This window comes from Mya arenaria, chromosome 10, assembly GCF_026914265.1.
Source record: "Mya arenaria isolate MELC-2E11 chromosome 10, ASM2691426v1".
NCBI lineage: Eukaryota > Metazoa > Mollusca > Bivalvia > Myida > Myidae > Mya > Mya arenaria.
In genome coordinates, this window is record NC_069131.1 from 42,151,923 (window position 1) to 42,170,543 (window position 18,621).

An 18,621-nucleotide genomic window follows, 5' to 3' on the forward strand; every position below is an offset into this window, starting at 1 on the left:
GAGGCACATTGTTACTGTGATTGTACGAGGCACACTGTTACTGTAATTATACGAGGCAAACTGTTACTATGATTGTACGAGGCAAACTGTTACTGTGATTATACGAGGCACACTGTTACTGTAATTATACGAGGCACACTGTTACTATGATTGTACGAGGCAAACTGTTACTATGATTGTACGAGGCAAACTGTTACTATGATTGTACGAGGCACACTGTTACTATGATTGTACGAGGCAAACTGTTACTATGATTGTACGAGGCAAACTGTTACTATGATTGTACGAGGCAAACTGTTACTGTGATTATACGAGGCACACTGTTACTGTGATTGTACGAGGCACACTGTTACTGTGATTGTACGAGGCACACTGTTACTGTGATTATACGAGGCACACTGTTACTGTGATTGTACGAGGCAAACTGTTACTGTGATTATACGAGGCAAACTGTTACTATGATTGTACGAGGCACACTGTTACTGTGATTATACGAGGCACACTGTTACTATGATTGTACGAGGCACACTGTTACTGTGATTGTACGAGGCACACTGTTACTGTGATTATACGAGGCACACTGTTACTATGATTGTACGAGGCACACTGTTACTGTGATTGTACGAGGCACACTGTTACTGTGATTATACGAGGCACACTGTTACTGTAATTATACGAGGCACACTGTTACTATGATTGTACGAGGCACACTGTTACTATGATTGTACGAGGCAAACTGTTACTATGATTGTACGAGGCACACTGTTACTGTGATTGTACGAGGCACACTGTTACTGTGATTATACGAGGCACACTGTTACTATGATTGTACGAGGCACACTGTTACTGTGATTGTACGAGGCACACTGTTACTGTGATTATACGAGGCACACTGTTACTGTGATTGTACGAGGCAAACTGTTACTGTGATTATACGAGGCAAACTGTTACTATGATTGTACGAGGCACACTGTTACTGTGATTATACGAGGCACACTGTTACTGTGATTGTACGAGGCAAACTGTTACTATGATTGTACGAGGCACACTGTTACTATGATTGTACGAGGCACACTGTTACTATGATTGTACGAGGCAAACTGTTACTATGATTGTACGAGGCACACTGTTACTATGATTGTACGAGGCACACTGTTACTATGATTGTACGAGGCACACTGTTACTATGATTGTACGAGGCAAACTGTTACTGTGATTATACGAGGCACATTGTTACTGTGATTGTACGAGGCAAACTGTTACTATGATTGTACGAGGCACACTGTTACTATGATTGTACGAGGCACACTGTTACTATGATTGTACGAGGCACACTGTTACTATGATTGTACGAGGCACACTGTTACTATGATTGTACGAGGCACATTGTTACTATGATTGTACGAGGCAAACTGTTACTGTGATTATACGAGGCACACTGTTACTATGATTGTACGAGGCAAACTGTTACTATGATTGTGCGAGGCACACTGTTACTATGATTGTACGAGGCACACTGTTACTATGATTGTACGAGGCACACTGTTACTATGATTGTACGAGGCAAACTGTTACTGTGATTATACGAGGCACATTGTTACTATATTGTTCAAAACACACTGTCAGTACATACACTACAACTTTGGGCTTCTTGGCTGAGGTGGGTCTCTGTCAGATTGTGAAGAATTTCATGCCCTGTCTTTACTCCTACTCCTGCTCCTGTTCTGAGTTGTCGTCGTCACCACCGATTGTGTTATCACGTTCAATGCTAGCCAGCACTCTGCTGGTCGCATCTAGCACTTGTGAAAGACTATGCTATATTTTGGCCTCTGTGCAGGTGACTGCATGTTGAGGCCGATGTTGCCGGGTGATGAAAGCTGCCACGCAGCTTCAGCGATGTTGGATCCTTGGCTGGCTGTCAATGGAGACTGCAAAGCCAGCAAGGCTGAGAGGTCATAGGTCGCAGAAGTAACAGGTGGTGCAGAGACTGCCCTTGGAGACTGAAACATAGCAGAGGCATAACAATTGACGGTTTTGCAAGAAAACATAAGTGTTTGTATGGCGGGTCGTAAAAGGTCGCCCGTACTTCGTCCTCAGTGCAGTTATACTGTATATAGTTTCTGGTCTTTCGGGATCATTAAATGTAATTCGGTGAATTTGAAGATTGAATACCGCTTAAGCCGGTGCTAGGGGGCGTTGACAGTGTAGTACATTTCATTGCTGTCAATGAACAGTCTCAATAAAACCGAGACTGCAATTTTCTCTCTTCTGTTGCAAGTTTTGCTTCCAAGAGATCACCATAATTTAATTAAGGTTATGACATGCATTAAATCTGAATATTGGAAATTAATTTTATTATAATATGTACTGTTTAATATCACAATGGAAAAAAATAAACATACCTGGAACTGTTCATACTGCTGATCGGGCGGCTGCTGCTGCCGAACTGGAGCCGTAGCAAAGGGGATAAACAGCTGCGACTGTTGCTGTGGTTTCAGGGATAAGGACTGAAGATACATCGGCTGGTGGTGATAAGGATCTACCATCGGGATGGGTGGCTGTACGAACTGCGATGGGGGTTTTGGAGGCTGCTGTTGGGGGTGCTGCTGAGTCCCCGGCATGAGCGGGACGTATTTCATGAAGGTGGTGAAAGTCTCCTGCTGAAACTCTTTGTACCGAGGTGCTGGTACCTGGTTGTTCGCGCTTGTCATCCACTCAGCCCAGGCGTCACGCTCGGCCCGGAACGGATCTGCAGCTGCCGTCTGGGCTACACGCACCTGTAAACATAACAATTGTAAATACAGCTTTTAAAGAATGTACCCAGATACCACAATTACGCAGAAAACTAAAAACCCAGTCGAAACTTAACCCCCCATAATTAAAACTTAAAATTAACCAGTACATTGCAAAGAAAATAAGAATGAAAATAGGGGACCTCCTTGGTACGGGCAGTGGCTTAAACCGCTGGTGTTCTAGGAACCGCCAACTCACACATCTACCCTTCAATACACAAAAACTTGCATTTTGTATTGGGATGGAAGTAGCAGAAAATGGTTTATTTTGCATTTTGTCGAGTATTTACCTTTTCCGCTGCGTCCTGAGTGGCCTTGGTACTTGACTTGAGACACGCGATCAGCGTCCTGGACATGTCGCTGACGGATGCAGCCTTGTCCTTCTTGCTGGCAGCTCCTACACCCTGCGACGTGGCCGGCTCATACTCAGACGCTGCAGCATACTCCAACTCCGACGCCGAATCCTCGTCCTCACCAGCCAGCTGAAGCATTCAAACCATCAATAGTAAAATCGCAAGTAGAAAGAAGGGTGAGCAACTCACTGGCAAAGAAAAACATTAAGACAATTCTTTGATAACTTAGAAAATCTGCTTGCAGATGCTTACCCTCCCACAGGTCGATTTCAGCGTCCGTGATACGTGATGGGCGTCCAGAAACTCAAATTTCAAAAGCTGACAAGGTCTCACCAGAAAGCTCAAACTTGTCCAGAGTCCATTCCTTCAACTTCGTGTTTTTGTAGTTCTAATGCCCAACATCGTAGTACATAGAGTGTCCCTCGTAGAAATCTGCTATCTTTTGCATCTGGTCTTGGGTGATCTCCTCTATAGGCACACCAACGGCTCGCCACGACGCAGACGCCGACGAGGACTTTGACTTGGACTTGGACTTGGACTTGGACGAGGACGTGGGCTTGGACTGCGACGACTTTGACGCCTGGGACGCCTGGGACGCCCGGGACGCCATGGACTCAGCATCGGATACCTCTGATTGCTCCCCCTCCGTACCACTGGTACCTCCTTCTTCCTCTTGTATCCTCTTTCGGGGAGATTTTCTGGTCTTCACTGCTAGCATCTTTTGCTTCTTCTGGCCCTTCCCCTTGCTGCTAGCTGGCTGCTGCCTCTTATTGCCGCAATTCTTCTCATCTCCATCACTTTCCTTGACTAATTTTGGCATCCTTTTTATAAAGTCTGTCAAGAGTGAATCGTGTGGATACAACTTGCTGAATGCTGTACACAGACAGGAGCGAACAGTATATATACTAGCAGAGATATCCGGCCGGGTTACGGTCGAGTTCCGGTCGAGTTCCGGCCGAGCATCGGCCGGTGTCCCTTACATCGGTCAGCCACCGGTACTATACTTTCCAAGGCTCTGTCCCACATCGGCCGGAGCTCGGTCGGAGCTCGGCCGGTGTCCGTTAAAAAAAACCTCGTCCTCTGGTTGTCTCAGATGCACGGGACACCGGCCGATACTCGGCCGTGCACCGGCCGACGTGTTTTCCGACGTGGTTACGATGGGGCTGCGATGAGAGAGCTCGGTGAGAGCCCGGTGAAATTTAGCTCCGAAGTTAAAATTTCACCGAGCTGCCACCGATGCGGTTTTAAGCAACAAACGCCACGGATGTCCGGCCGGTGTCCGGCCGGTGTCCGGCCGGTGTTCGGTGAAAATCGCATCGCTGGCTCATCGGAACCTCATCGGCCGGGCTATGTGACTGAGTCATAAGAAATAAATTATTTTAAAGTTTAGACTTGAATCATACATTGCACTCAAATAATAATAATGAACTAATTGAATGATATACTTGCTTTAATTGTTACGTATTACCATCACGGATGCGAAACAGTGGCTCCAGGTTTTTTAGGAGCTGTTTATAAAAAGAGCCAATTATTATACAGCGTATAAGCTCACTTTCCACGCTTTGGCTCAAGCTCCCTGGATTTTGGCTCCAGCTCAACCCAGAAAGAGTATAAACATGCGTATCCATTCGGCAACGTCCTTGACGTCATCCACGTTTTAAAAAGCGAGGTAGACGTTATTGGGGATAATCCGTGTGATTCAGCCACATAATAAAGTGAGTGATATCGGATGTTGATGTTAACGTATCATTTCAGATATAACACTGCCTAAATTTATTGTGAAAGGCAGGCATCCATTTGCAAGGAGACAGTTGTGCTTTCCACATGTTGTATTAATACATGTATTTAAACTGTTTAATTTAAAGGACTAAGAGGTTGCCCGAAGAAGAACTAAAGCAGTCTGAGCGGGTAGCGTTGAGGGATAAAGAGCTGTTACCGAGGCTTGCCAATGAATAGCTGTGCAGTTAGCTTGGTCTATTTGTAAAATACTGTAAACATATACTAGTATTAATTACTAGACCAGGGATGGCGAAGACTAAGGCGAAGAGAGATTGACCTGTACAGAACTAGTAGCGATGACCGATGGAGATCTGCCACCGAGGTTTGCCGAAAATTGCCAAGGAAAGGCGGTGTTTGCCAAAAAATATGTGCCTTTTAAGAGCAAGTTTCAACAAACTAGACCTGATAAGAACTGAACGTAACATCTGTACATGCATTTGTACATGCATGCAATTCGGTGTAAAAGTTGTCTGCAAAATTAGATTGAAAATTATTTCCACTAAGTTAAGTGTTTTGTTGAAATTGCGAATAACATTTGCTTTGTGCATTGGACACATACGTGCCTATTAAATATACTGTAGGGCTGATCACTTGAAAGTTAATGGTTATAATGAGTGTTGGGGTAAAACAAATTTGGACATTCATTATGACGCAATATCAAAGTAGCTTAAACAATGATATAAAAAATACAACTTGTTGATAATTATATTCAGCTCAATCCAGAATTCGTCGTAGATGCAGGTCAACTTGCTGGTCCTGTCTTGGAGGGACCTGCTGTGGAATCCGATGTACATCGAAGTATTAAGGGATCCTGTGCTGAAGTTTGGGAGAGTCGGACTTACTGTCCGGTCGGTACAGCCTTGATACAGTATCAAGTGTCAAGCTTGACCATCTGGATATTTATCGTCGTCTTTTGGAGCTTTGGAATATGTTCTGTGCTGATATTGCTAACCTTGTTTGTTATATTTTTGTTTAGGTTCTTACTCATAGTTTTATATCATCATAACATTATTGTAAAATACTGACAACATGACTTTAACTCCATTTATTAAACATTAGAAATGAAAAACAAATTGAAAAAAAATATTCAACCGATAACTGTGTAGTGACTTGAATGTGTGACATTTATCAAATTTGAATAATTATGTTTATCCTTGTGCAAGTTTATTTGACCTCTAGTCCATCTATCTTATTCACCTGCTTCATTATGCATTCCTTGAATAAAACATATGATTGACTTCAATTTGAGAAGGGATTGTACTGTCTTGAGGTTGAAAAGTCCTGCCTCCGTCCTTACCAACACACCATGGTCGTACCATGTATGGAGAAGTCGTCCTATACTGTATATTATAGTGTTTATATTATATATATGTAATACATATTAGCTGCAGTACACGCGGTGGTTCTTACAGCTGATAATTGTTAACCCTGAAAATAGCTGGTGTCAGTTGACTATGAATGGTCGAAAGGGTAAAGGGGCTAAGACCTTGGTTTTGGAATTATTTCCAGTCTTTATTTTAATTTGAATGTACTTTCTGCTGAATTGGATGCCAATGTCGGCTACGCACAATGATCTTTATAACTGTACACAGGGTGAGGAATCACGTGACATAAACGGGGTTCTCACATGGGTCACCACGGTTAAAAACTGAGGTAAACAAGTAGGTTCGCGACATTAATTCCGAAATAACTTTTTTGAAAAAGAAATGAAAATATTTCTTAACCTATTTTTAAGAAGAATTTTTTGCTTCTACAAGTGTGAAATATTCCAGATGTGATTGTATTTTAACGACGCAATCCTTGGGCAAAATTTGAACTTCACGGAATGTTCTAGAACTATGCAACACTATGTGCGCCGTGATGCTTTGTTTTGTAAGCATTTTCTCAGTGATAAGTAATATTTAAGAAGTCAGACATGCGTTAAAACTAGTTTTGTTCATAGCTTTCATCAAACAAATTGTTCGTGAAAAGTATTTTAGTTGTTACAATAAATATCTTATTTCGAAGAAATGTTGTTCTAAACGTGAATTTTATATATATTGTTTTTAACGTGATTTTCTTCTCAGTTAAATAAAGCTAACTATGTTTAATTGTTATGCATTAAACACTGATCATAACATGCTTATTTTATTCTATTTCATTGTTAATGCATTAACATTTCATTGTGACGACAATGTTAACAACACCAAATTATTATTCCAAATGATCTTTCTTTCATCTTTGATCGATTTGATGTTAAATTTAGGTTCCATGTATGCCGCAATGGGGAGACTTCTAAATACTCATTGTTCCCCTGTAGTTTCAACAAATGTTCACAAAATATGGATAAATTTAGTGGATGAAGTATTAAATGCAATAAAATGGAAGATAAAACACATTCCAGCCAAACCCGATCCATGTGCAGTTCCAAGTAAAAGACATTTAACAGCAAAGAAACGATTACATTCAATAAGCAAATAGCCATTGAACAAAGTTACATATTATTTTCCTTTACTCCAGTTAAATCCCCTGCTCTTTTTTTTGCACGGTGAAATCATTCGCGTATAGATGATTTGTGGATGCCATAGATATGCACGCAGTGATTCATAATATGTTAATGCAAATCGTTCTTAAAAACATGTAGATATGAGGAGAGTGCAGCATTATTTCTTGAATGCAGCGTGAAAACATTTTTTGATTCCATTTGAAGCAAAAAATGATTTATTTAGATTTTGATAATGCCATAAGATAAGGTTTCCATGTCGTACTTCTGAACATTGGTTATACCCTGATGCTGTGCTTTTTTGACAGTTTGACTTCTGCCTACACTGCTTGTTACACTTACGTTGAGAAAAGCTTATTTGATATAACTAAGGCCAGACTAGAATGAAAGGGCGGTGATGCATTTTAATACCACAGACGTTTGAGAGATAAAAGTGTTCACTTACATATTACTGAGGACAATATAATTGGTATGCAAGTAACTCCTGGTCATTACTAGTCTAGAAAGAGACGTGTTATACGGTATTCTTCCAATCCCTTTCGTCTAACTGGGTTTTTGCAAAAACCGGGGGGGGGGGAAATATATTGAAAGTGTGTTTAATGTTTGAAATGGATAATAAAGGTTTATATATTATATTAATATTAACCTTTCCAATAAAACAGAACTTGACTGACACAGACAACAATTATATCAAGCATAAACACTCGAGCTTCGAGATAGACCTCCTCATAAAGACAATCGTAACGACCCGGCCATGGCCGAAGTGTTCCGATTGTTGTAAAACTGTGAACTACAGCCTTGTTGGTGCCCTTCATGTATATATCGTTATGTTTTGACAGAATGAAATGAAGAAAAACCCATCAAACTCATGATTATTCGTTGGATATTTATTTTTTGTATACGGAACTATTATAAAATAACATTATCTGATAATACTTCTTGCTTTTATGATATTTTATAGAGGCAATATGCTTTAACCCGGAATCCCAAACGGAATAACTACCCCGACTTTTGATACAAAACAATTTGTATGTGAAGGATTTGCCATATCAAAAATCGTAAAAAAAATCCGTCAACGTACAACTATTTGGACTAGGTAATTACATGTTCTTTTTTCAGGTTTATCTTCCTTGCACGAATCACTCCATAACTGTGTATAAAGAAATCATAGGTAAACTTTATGGAACTCGTACTCGCCTGAAGGTACACGTATCTTATTGGGATATTTCAATGCTAGATACTGTAACAGCAATGTTAACATTCATTCTCGAGATATACAACTCACAAACTTTGTTAAGGATTGCAACATTTTGCCGACTAATTTTTCTACTTTATGTGAAGACTCAAATGTTACATTTGTTTCATATGATGGTCGAGTTCATTCAGTTATAGACTTTATCTGTTTGCCATTTGAAATATTTGACTGTGTTGCAAATTGTGATAATCTTGATGAGGATTGCTTAAATATTTCACGTCACAGGCCAATATATGTAAAGTTATTGTTGCTTGACCTTGTTGATGATATTGTCTCAACTAATTTTACAAGTATTAAGTGGGACAATGTTGAGGCTGCGGATCTAGCCCGGTACGGGAATTTGCTAATGAATGATACAGACCTGGTTTCATTAAAATCGGTTAGCCTAGATCGTAAAGATATCGAGAATGCATATATGACTTCATCAAAACCCGTATTTCTGAATTTTCCACAAAAAGTTTTTCAGAAAGTATGCAAAAAATGAAACCATTCTACAATGTAATTCTGAAAACCCCGAATAAAAATATGAAACTCTTAAAATCTGTGTGGTGTGCGGACGAACGGCCGCGACAGGCGTCGTAATAGAAATAGCGTTAACCAGTACTTAATAAAAAAAAATATCAGGGCTGAATCCGGAAGGCCGAGGTAAATTCGAAATATTTTTGGAGCCTTGTGAAGAGGCGGAGAAGCTCTAAGAAGAATCTTGTGGGGGCGGGGCTGAACTTCGAAGGCACCGTTATCAGGGACCCACGTTTTATTACTGGCAAATGAGCTGAACACTTCAGGACTTATACACACCGATGACAGACGTACGATTCAATGATCCATGGAAAGGGACTGTTGAATCTAATTAACATGATACACTAATGAATGTCCAAGGTGATCCCTCAGCAACAGTTTCCACGGAGTGTGTTTCTCGATCATAGTTGACGCCCCTATGGGTAAGGCTGCTGGTAACGATCGAATTCTATACGAATATTTGAAATGCGCAAACGTATTATTGTCACCGATTCTTGCAAACAAAATTATTAACGCAGATGTTAAGACAAGGCTACATACCTGCATCAATGAAACGCGGTTTTATAATACCATTGCATAAAGGAGGTAACACAAGAAAAGACAATCCAGACTATGACTGGGCCGTCACACTAATATAAACTGTCTTTTAGCTGTTTCAACACGTATTATTGAAACGCAACCGTGACAACATTTTGTGTAATATTAATAAACAACAGGGTGGTTTTCAGGATGGTCTGGGGTGTAATGTGACATCATTTATCCTCAAAGAGAGTTTTTACTTCGCACGTAAACATGGCTCCAAAGTGTACGTGGCATTTCTCGACTGCCGGAAAGCATTTAATAAGGTGTGGCACTCAAACTATTTACAGAATGCTCGCTGGACCCTACTTCGCTCCTAGCACATGCTGAAATGTATTCGTGTGTGTCAAGCTGCGTTAGATATGGCCCCTACACCTCGGACTGGTTCCCAGTATGACAGGAAATCGACAGGGCGGAAAAGGTTCTTCGATTCTCTCTCTTCTCTCTATTAACCAGCTCATTAGTCTACCAGAGAATAATGGCTACGGCATCTGTATTTTCAATAACACGCTTCGCCCCCAAACGGGGGCGATGATATTCTTCTCATCTCATACCAGCATATGGACTTCAAGCTATATTGGACATTTGCGACGGATATTCAATGCGCTGGCGATACGAATATAACGCTTACATCCTGGTTTTCAATGATAATGTAAACCATGGCGATAAACGAAGATTCAATCTTAGAAATGAAATTGTACACATCGCTTTAAAGAAATATGTTCACCTTGTATTATAGTGTTACTCTTTCCTTTTGTGTTCTGCGAATGTTGACGAGTGTGTAAAAATGCGGGGCACCTTTTTAAAATATGCAATAGCGGGTAACACCCTGGTAAACTCAACCAGTTGACATCGCTGACTATATACATCTCCATTGTTATTCCAAAACGTCTGTATGACTGTGAATCTTAGACAATGTCAACAACCGACTTATTGAAAGGTCCCATATTTTCTGTATCAAAATAATTCAAGGCCTAAACAAATCTACAAATACAGACCTCGCATTAGATGCACTCGGTTCTGTATCTACTGAAACATTGATAAACGTGATGAAGTTCCAGCTCTTTGGGCAACTGTGTCGCCTGCCAAACAAATACATGGCTCAACATGTTTTAACAACAGACTTGTCAGCTATTGCAATTTAAATAACCAGTCAGGTGGGCCTGTGCCCATAATACATAGAATCTTAAAAAAAATAAAAACTTCAGGGGATACTATGGGACTATATCCACAATGGAAATTCTCCACCGAAATGAATGTGGAAGAAAATTATTGAACTCAACGTTATATATCCACCACGTAGTCAGCAGTTTCAACGATTGTCTTACATATAATAACGTCACATACAAATAAAATGGATCCAATCAGTAACACATGTCATTAAAGAATTATATAATTCAATAGTTTTAAGATAAGTTGTACAATAACATTAAAGTTATTTAAAGTAAATGTTTGTTCGAATGCATGTTCAATCTTTTCTTGACTGTTGACATTCCTATACTGGGGGATGTACTCATTACTCCATCAATTCAATCTACCCGCCTTTAGTTAACATTTGGTGGAATATACGTGGGCCAACTCCGTCTCTTAAAGAGGGACAATGAGTATTTGGGACGCATCCCCATGTCGGCCTATCTAGAACATAAATTTAACATTTTAAAATCGACCAAATTGATGAATATAAATTTATTTCATGAAAGAAGGATCATATAGAATTATAGTTTAATGTTTATGAATTATCGTCACAATGAAGAGACTAATTCAAACTATTAAGGAAAATATAATAAGCATGTTATAAAAAAAATATCAAGCATACACATTAAATATTAATCGCTTTATTCAGGTGATAATAATTCACGTTAACCACACCATATATAAAATTCACGTTTACAACAGCATTTCTTGAAATATCGATATTCATTGAAAGAACAAACAATTCGTTAAATGAAAATAATGAACAAAAAATAACTTTTTAACGCATGTCGGACTTCTTAAATATTACTAATTACTAAGAAATGTATACAAAACAAAGAATCACGACACACACACGCGATTTTTTTTTCTTTAATTTAGATAAAATATATCATATTATATAACTTATTATATATAAGGTCACAAAAAGTATATAAGTATAGATTCAACTCAATGTGAAACTTATTAATTGATCCTAACTATGATCAGTTTTAACTTATTTGTTGCTTGTTGGAACAGTTTTGCATTTCATTTAAAACGGATATTAATACACTGAGAGAAACATTAAGGTAGTTATATCAATCATTATATCAATAATTCAAAGGAAAAAAACAGCGAAATCCTTTCAGTTTCGATATTAAATGATTTAAACAATTTAAACAAACTTTGTTTTTTTTGTTGACTTTCGTTTAAGAAATTAATACACCTGTTGTTTACATACCGTTGAGTTGTTGTTGTTGTTGTTGTTGTTGTTGTTGTTGTTGTTGTTTTAAAAAGAAACTGACTTTCCACTCTAACAAAATTCCGATATTATAAAGAAATAAATTCTATATTGTATTGATATCATTACTGTTGAAGTTGTTAAAATTTAAATTATCTCTAATATCGTTGATAAAAAGAATAAACAAGAGTGGGGAAAGTTGTTCCCCTTGATTCGACCTAGTGATATATATCAAGGAAAATCGAATATGACATGTTGTCTATATCTTTCACACACGATTGAACATTCCCGTATATAGATTTTAACATAATAAGCATTTTACTACTAAAGCCTGATTGAACTACTTTAATCTAGCTTGCAAAAATAAAAAGCGATTAACATAATTTAAGTCAGAAGAAATAGAGGATATTTGTTTATTTCAGTGTAAGATCGTATTTTATTTCACGAGTGTCATAGAAAAACATATTTTCACGAGTGGCGAAGCCACGAGTGAAAATGTAGTTTTTTTATGATCACGAGTGAAATAAAATACGATCTTACACTGAAATAAACAAATTTTCTGTTTCTTTTATGCTTATTTTCGGAGTTTTATTTGTTTTTTTTTATTTATTTCTGAATTACCCCCTTCTTTGAAAAGGGTGGGCTTTACGCCGCTACCCGTGGGGCGCCCCTCATGCATAATTATAGCTGTCAACTTTTTTACTTTCGGTTTGCTGAGAAATAGTTCTCTGCTATTCATTCTTATAGCTTAATATTCGCTCGTTTTTTATTGCAAAGCTTTATGAACAGTAAAAAATGAAGTATTATTAGTGCACAAATGTTCTTAAAAATAATGAAAACACTTTTTATTTTAACCAATTACTACGCCGCTATTTATAGAATGAAAATTTGGAAGGTCAAATGTGTTAGCAAAACAAATGTGGATACTCATTGGATTTTAACCATTCTTCTTAGTTTAAGACTGCATATACGCGTGTTTTTATAGTAAGTTAATATACAGTCATCTTACTGTCAGAGACCAGTCTGTTACGCTTTAAAATGTTTGTTTTCCAGAAGAGTAAATGCCACGCTAGTTTGTTGACACATTTTGAGATGTGGGTGGGGTAAAAAAATATTGGATCTATCTGTAAATTGTTGTGTGAATTCTCCAAGAAGCTCATTTTACGTACTACAACGGTTAACAGTTCAAAATACATTTGATCGATGCTATAAAATTTAATTTATGTTCGAACAGTTGTTTTTGTCTGTAATTTGTTTGGAATGAAAGCAAATGTTCGAACATTCAGCTTCAAAGATCAGTAAAATGTTTGATAAACGGGATAACCGGTAATAAACGGTAAGTTGTTAATTTCCAATTATATATTTATTTAAATTTATAAAATATTTCTTTATGTAACAACAAAGGATTTTAAAAGTAGTTCTGAAAATTGATATTTTCACTCCTTATTTTGCAGTGAAAATATCAAATTGATATTTTCACTGTTGTTATTTCACTGTTAAAACCCCATATTTCATTGTAAAGCATGAAAGAAAATGTTCTCTTACAGCAATATAAACTATCTTGGCTATCTTACACTCAACGTTAAACCAGCTTGATTTTTGTGGTGACTGATTTTTTCTTCGCAGTAAATGTTGTTGCGATGTAATTACTTAGAAGTATCATGATTAATATCTGATTAGTTATCTATGGAAGCATTTTAATACGTTTCGTAATTCAACAATATCTGAATAATACTATCAAATATTATATTTTTGCAATTAATTTATCATTAAGATCAGTCTGCTTATTTTCTTCTCTGATTATTTTGTCAACCTTTTCAGGCTCTCTAGCACGCGATAGTTAATCAAAACTCAATTTAAATTCAACAAGACAACAGGCATCGTGTCTGAAAAAACATTAAAATTAGCTAACACATAACAAGGACAGTATTGTCAAGTACGTCCAAATTTCCTTTTTCATTGTTTGGGGTGAAAAACTTCCTCGATTCGATGAATATAAATATTGTTTTCTAAACACGATATTTGTTTAGAAACGACCTTATGCACCCAATGAAGAGCAATTGCTTGTATACGATTACGCTTGCTTTAGATAAAAAAAAATCATGTCTGTATTAAAATATCTCGTGAAAACAATGTAAGTTCATACTAGGCTTACCGATTCACTCTATGCACTTTATTTTTTTAAAAAGATAGGATCGCCAGGTATATGGAGATAAATCAGTACATTTAAGTAAATGCTTACTGATTAATCGTTATTTTAGTGTGCCATAAATCTACAAGATTTGGGATGAACCTGGGTTTTAAAAATATACAGAATGAACCTAAGTTATCATTTGCTTAATGTGCCGATTTATCCCTATGACTGGCGAACTGCACTCGGAAAAAATAATAACAATACCTTTCATTGACTAAAAAAGGTATCAGATCATATTTGCACAAAAGAAAACGGTTTAAAATGTTAGTTTATGAGAATAAAGTGCATTGAGTGAGTCGGTCTTGATCCATACTCGAAATTGACCCGCTTAAGACAATCATTTTAATAGGTAGAATACATTAACTTTCAAGTGCTTACTTTTAAGTGTTTTGTTTTATTTGAATGTGATATAGGTTTCGAGATCGGAAAGTTTGCAGAAAACAAAAGCCTGCATATATGTTAAAAATTTAATTTCAATTAAAAAAAATAAACAAGGACCCATACATGTATGCTTGTTATTCCGTGTTAATGCCACTATTTATAACGAAATTAATCAGTTTATCCTTACTTTACATAAAAGTGTAATAAATTCATATATATTTATCACTTTGTGCATTAATTGTGTGCAAGTATGTTCATTCTGTTTTGTTCTTTTTGCGACATTTCATAAATCAATAAAACGTATTTTTTTTATTTATTTCATTTAAGAAATAGTGTTTATGGTACTTCAAACGATGGTTATTACTACCTGGTTATATTTTAAGGTTGTTTTTTCTAAGATAGTTAGAGGAAGCATGTTGTACCATTGGCTAGCGATTCAGCCATTCAAATGCCGGTTGGAAGTGCTGGATGTGTATTTAAGGAGATGCTTTGCCGTTTGAATAATGAACCAGCTATCAACCAGTGACGAACATTGAGAAAAAAAGTAGGAACTAACAATTTATTTATAATTCTGATGGAAAATGCATTTTACGCTTTCTTTCTTTTCCAAACAATGTCATTTCACTTGACTCATTAATGTTTATATATTGACTTAATGTGATGTTATATTATATTGCTAATAATTTGCATGGTCGAATTATGAATATGGACGAAGTACTGTGTAGGAGTCTAAAGTAACTACTTATGTTGCAGAACTAATAAATGATTTTCGTACTCTATTTTATTCGAGTTAAACATTCACAGAACTTATATTTTGTGCTTGGCTTTACCAGCGTTTTTTATTCTAAAACTAAATATATTTACTTGGTTAAGTTCAGTTTAATTTCATACACTTATACTTTTAATCGCATGCCGTTAACCTCATACATATTGCCATTTCGGAATCCTTTGCAGCCATGATGATGAAGATCGCTCTGGTTCTGTTTACTGTCGTTGTTGCGGCCACTGCAACACTATGAACTTTTTTGTAGCTTTTTTATTTATTTTTCGTGTACATTGTAATGAAATTGAGTATTGAACAATGGAAATATTATACTCCATGACCGATTGTCGCGTCGCATTTGAATGCAAAGCTAATTCTAACAACATGAGCAAAGCGGTAAGACCACTTACTGTGACTTAGTAAAACCTGCCGTTAATGAGAGCGTAAGGGAATAACTTGTAAATACAACACTTACATTTAATGCATCTTCATCTGAATATTTAACATCAGCATGCGATAAAAAATACTTAAATTCTATTTTCATTGGACAAAACGATGATTTTAAGACGTCAGTTTTAGGTCGTCTTAATTGCAATAGAAATTATATCATTAGGATCCAACACTTCAGATCGAGTAATAGATACGGTTAATTACATAAAGAGGTCTGCGGTAAATTTCTAATTGATATAAAACATTACACAATAAAACATGAACGAGTCTCTTTAAATCTGACATATTTACGATTCAAGGCGATAACTCAGGAAAATAAATATTGTTTTCAGCCGTTCCTCCAATTAGGTGATGACGACGTCTTGGGTGATGTTGACGTCGAAATCTCCGTGAGAGGAGGGCAGAAGACTTTGACGTACACAACTCCAAACGGCAACGTCATTGACGTCACCCACATTTTATACGTTCTGCCTATGCCTATAATAAGTTCGTTTTCAGCTCAGACTTTTTGTATACTTATTAAATAATATAAAAGTGGAGTGAAATGAATCATCGTAAATAAAATAATACAAAAAAGAAAAAAAAAACTTTTGCAACATATTAACCAAAGTTCTACACTTCGATCGATAAATTCGTGTTTTTTGGCACTAGGAACGAAAACATTATTAAATCATTCCATTGTTTTTCCAGGGCATAATCGTTAATATTCCCGGAAAACAGGATGTGTGCAACGTCAAACAACTTCAACAGGTAATTTATTGTTGTGCTATTTTACCATAGTTGAAGTACAAACAAGAGCGCCGCAGAGCCAACGCGAACAGTACTCAACATTTACAAGTCAGAGGCAAATTAGGCGACTTTGCACACCGATGGCACCACGGTTATGACAATATCATGACGCTTTTTTCTTCATAAAGAGATTCGTTTATATGATTCTTTCGTAATTTGATGGCTGTTATTTTACAAGAATCGTTTTAAATCGCTTGAATTTGCCTCAAAGTATGGTCCGACACTGATAATTTCAGTATAGTATTAATCTATATATACTGTAAGGCATCCAGCGCCACCCCACTCCAAAATATTGTCCCAATAAACAAAGTTCAATATGGTATTCCCCTTATGTTGCCCACATGTTTTCGGGTTGTCTCCACACTAACAACGCGTTTAAAGCCTATATTTTTCTGTTCTGACGGGAGAAGCGCACGTTTTAAGTTGAGCCCCAAACGTTGCACCGCTCTTACGGCAATTCTGGATCAAATCTGATTAGTGCTCATATTTAAAAGAAAGTCATTATTTAATCATGACTTTAACATAACATTTCAGACGAAACACTGAGTTAAATGTTTGTGGTTCAATTTGTCTATTTGGCTGGCGGGCATTTATTAGGAGACAGTCGTGTTTCCTTAATAAACTGTATTATTATTTTAAAGATTTTGTTTGAAGGACAAAGAGGGTGCCGCTCAAGAACGAATTATTCTGAGCTACCCCGCGTTGACAGATAAAGAGTTGTTACCGAAGCTTGAAAAGAGGCTTAAAAAGATTGGCTGAGGAATAGCGGTGTTTATTGATTGGTGTTTCTGCGAAATACTTTTTTCATGTATACAATTTCGTTTCTAGACCATCAATGGCGTCGAAGAGAGTTTGACCTGTTTTAATTTCCATGCACAATCATAATTTCTTAATGATGTTATCAGATTTTTTTATATTCGTTTAATTGAAATTGTATAACAAGACGGCAGATCCCATTGTTTCGTTTATTTTCGTACAACCTAAGGCTTAACCCCACCATTAAGCATAAATTCCACCTTTAACGGAAAAATCGAACACGGCAATGGAGAGTACAAGACTCTGGTGTAGTAGAAGTGTCATTCTTTGTTTTCGCGTATGCTGCAATGGTTAGTTATGTAGCAGTCGACAATGCTTTTATTATCAAGATCATACCCATTTGAAAAACGAACATGGTCTCAACCGATGTACCATTCTCTACTCTAGCGATGATTGACACGTATGTGATTTGTCTAGGGTCATTGCGACCAGCTATAACCAGCTTTCGACTTATACTACCTTAACACGGCCGATAGAAGTATGCTTTATGAATGAGGTATTGTGAGTGGTTTGACCATGTCAAGGTGGTCACTGTAGAAAACTCATCACTGTCGAAAGTCTTTTCATGGTTTTATTTCCCTTAAAAATAAACAAACGGTTACTATGAAAGGTGTAGTTGTCATGGAAACTGTTGTATTTGTGATTTTGGCAGCAGTCCAAGCAGTTGAAATATTGAGTATAACATTGCAATACTTTAATGAAGACAACCGAACACATCTTATTCAACCCAAAATAAAAGATTTTTTTTTGCAATTAATTTATCATTGAGATCAGTCTGCTTATTTTCTTCCCAGATTATTTTGTCAACCTTTTCAGGATCTCTAGCATCCGATTGTTTATTGAAAGTCATTTTAAATTCAATAAGAAAACAGGCATGGTGTCTAACACTGAAAATACATTAAAAGCACCTGACACGTAACAAGGACAGTAATTCAGGTGCGTCCAGGTTTCCTATTTCATTGTTTGGGGTGAAAAACTTCCTCGATTCGATGAATATAAACATTGTTTTTTTTTATGTTAAAACGATATTTTTAGAAACGACCTTGTGCACCGAAT

General features: G+C 37.1%; 1 protein-coding gene across 1 annotated transcript; it reads right to left on the reverse strand.

Annotated features, from left to right (window-relative positions):
• Positions 1-1,793: 1,793 nt before the first annotated feature.
• On the reverse strand, positions 1,794-2,621 carry LOC128204720 (uncharacterized). The gene is made up of 2 exons (XM_052906124.1): positions 2,403-2,621; positions 1,794-2,000 (listed from the first exon to the last, which is right to left on the reverse strand). Exons 1-2 carry the CDS (start codon positions 2,619-2,621, stop codon positions 1,794-1,796), a joined length of 426 nt encoding a protein of 141 aa, XP_052762084.1.
• Between the last annotated feature and the right edge of the window lie 16,000 nt (positions 2,622-18,621).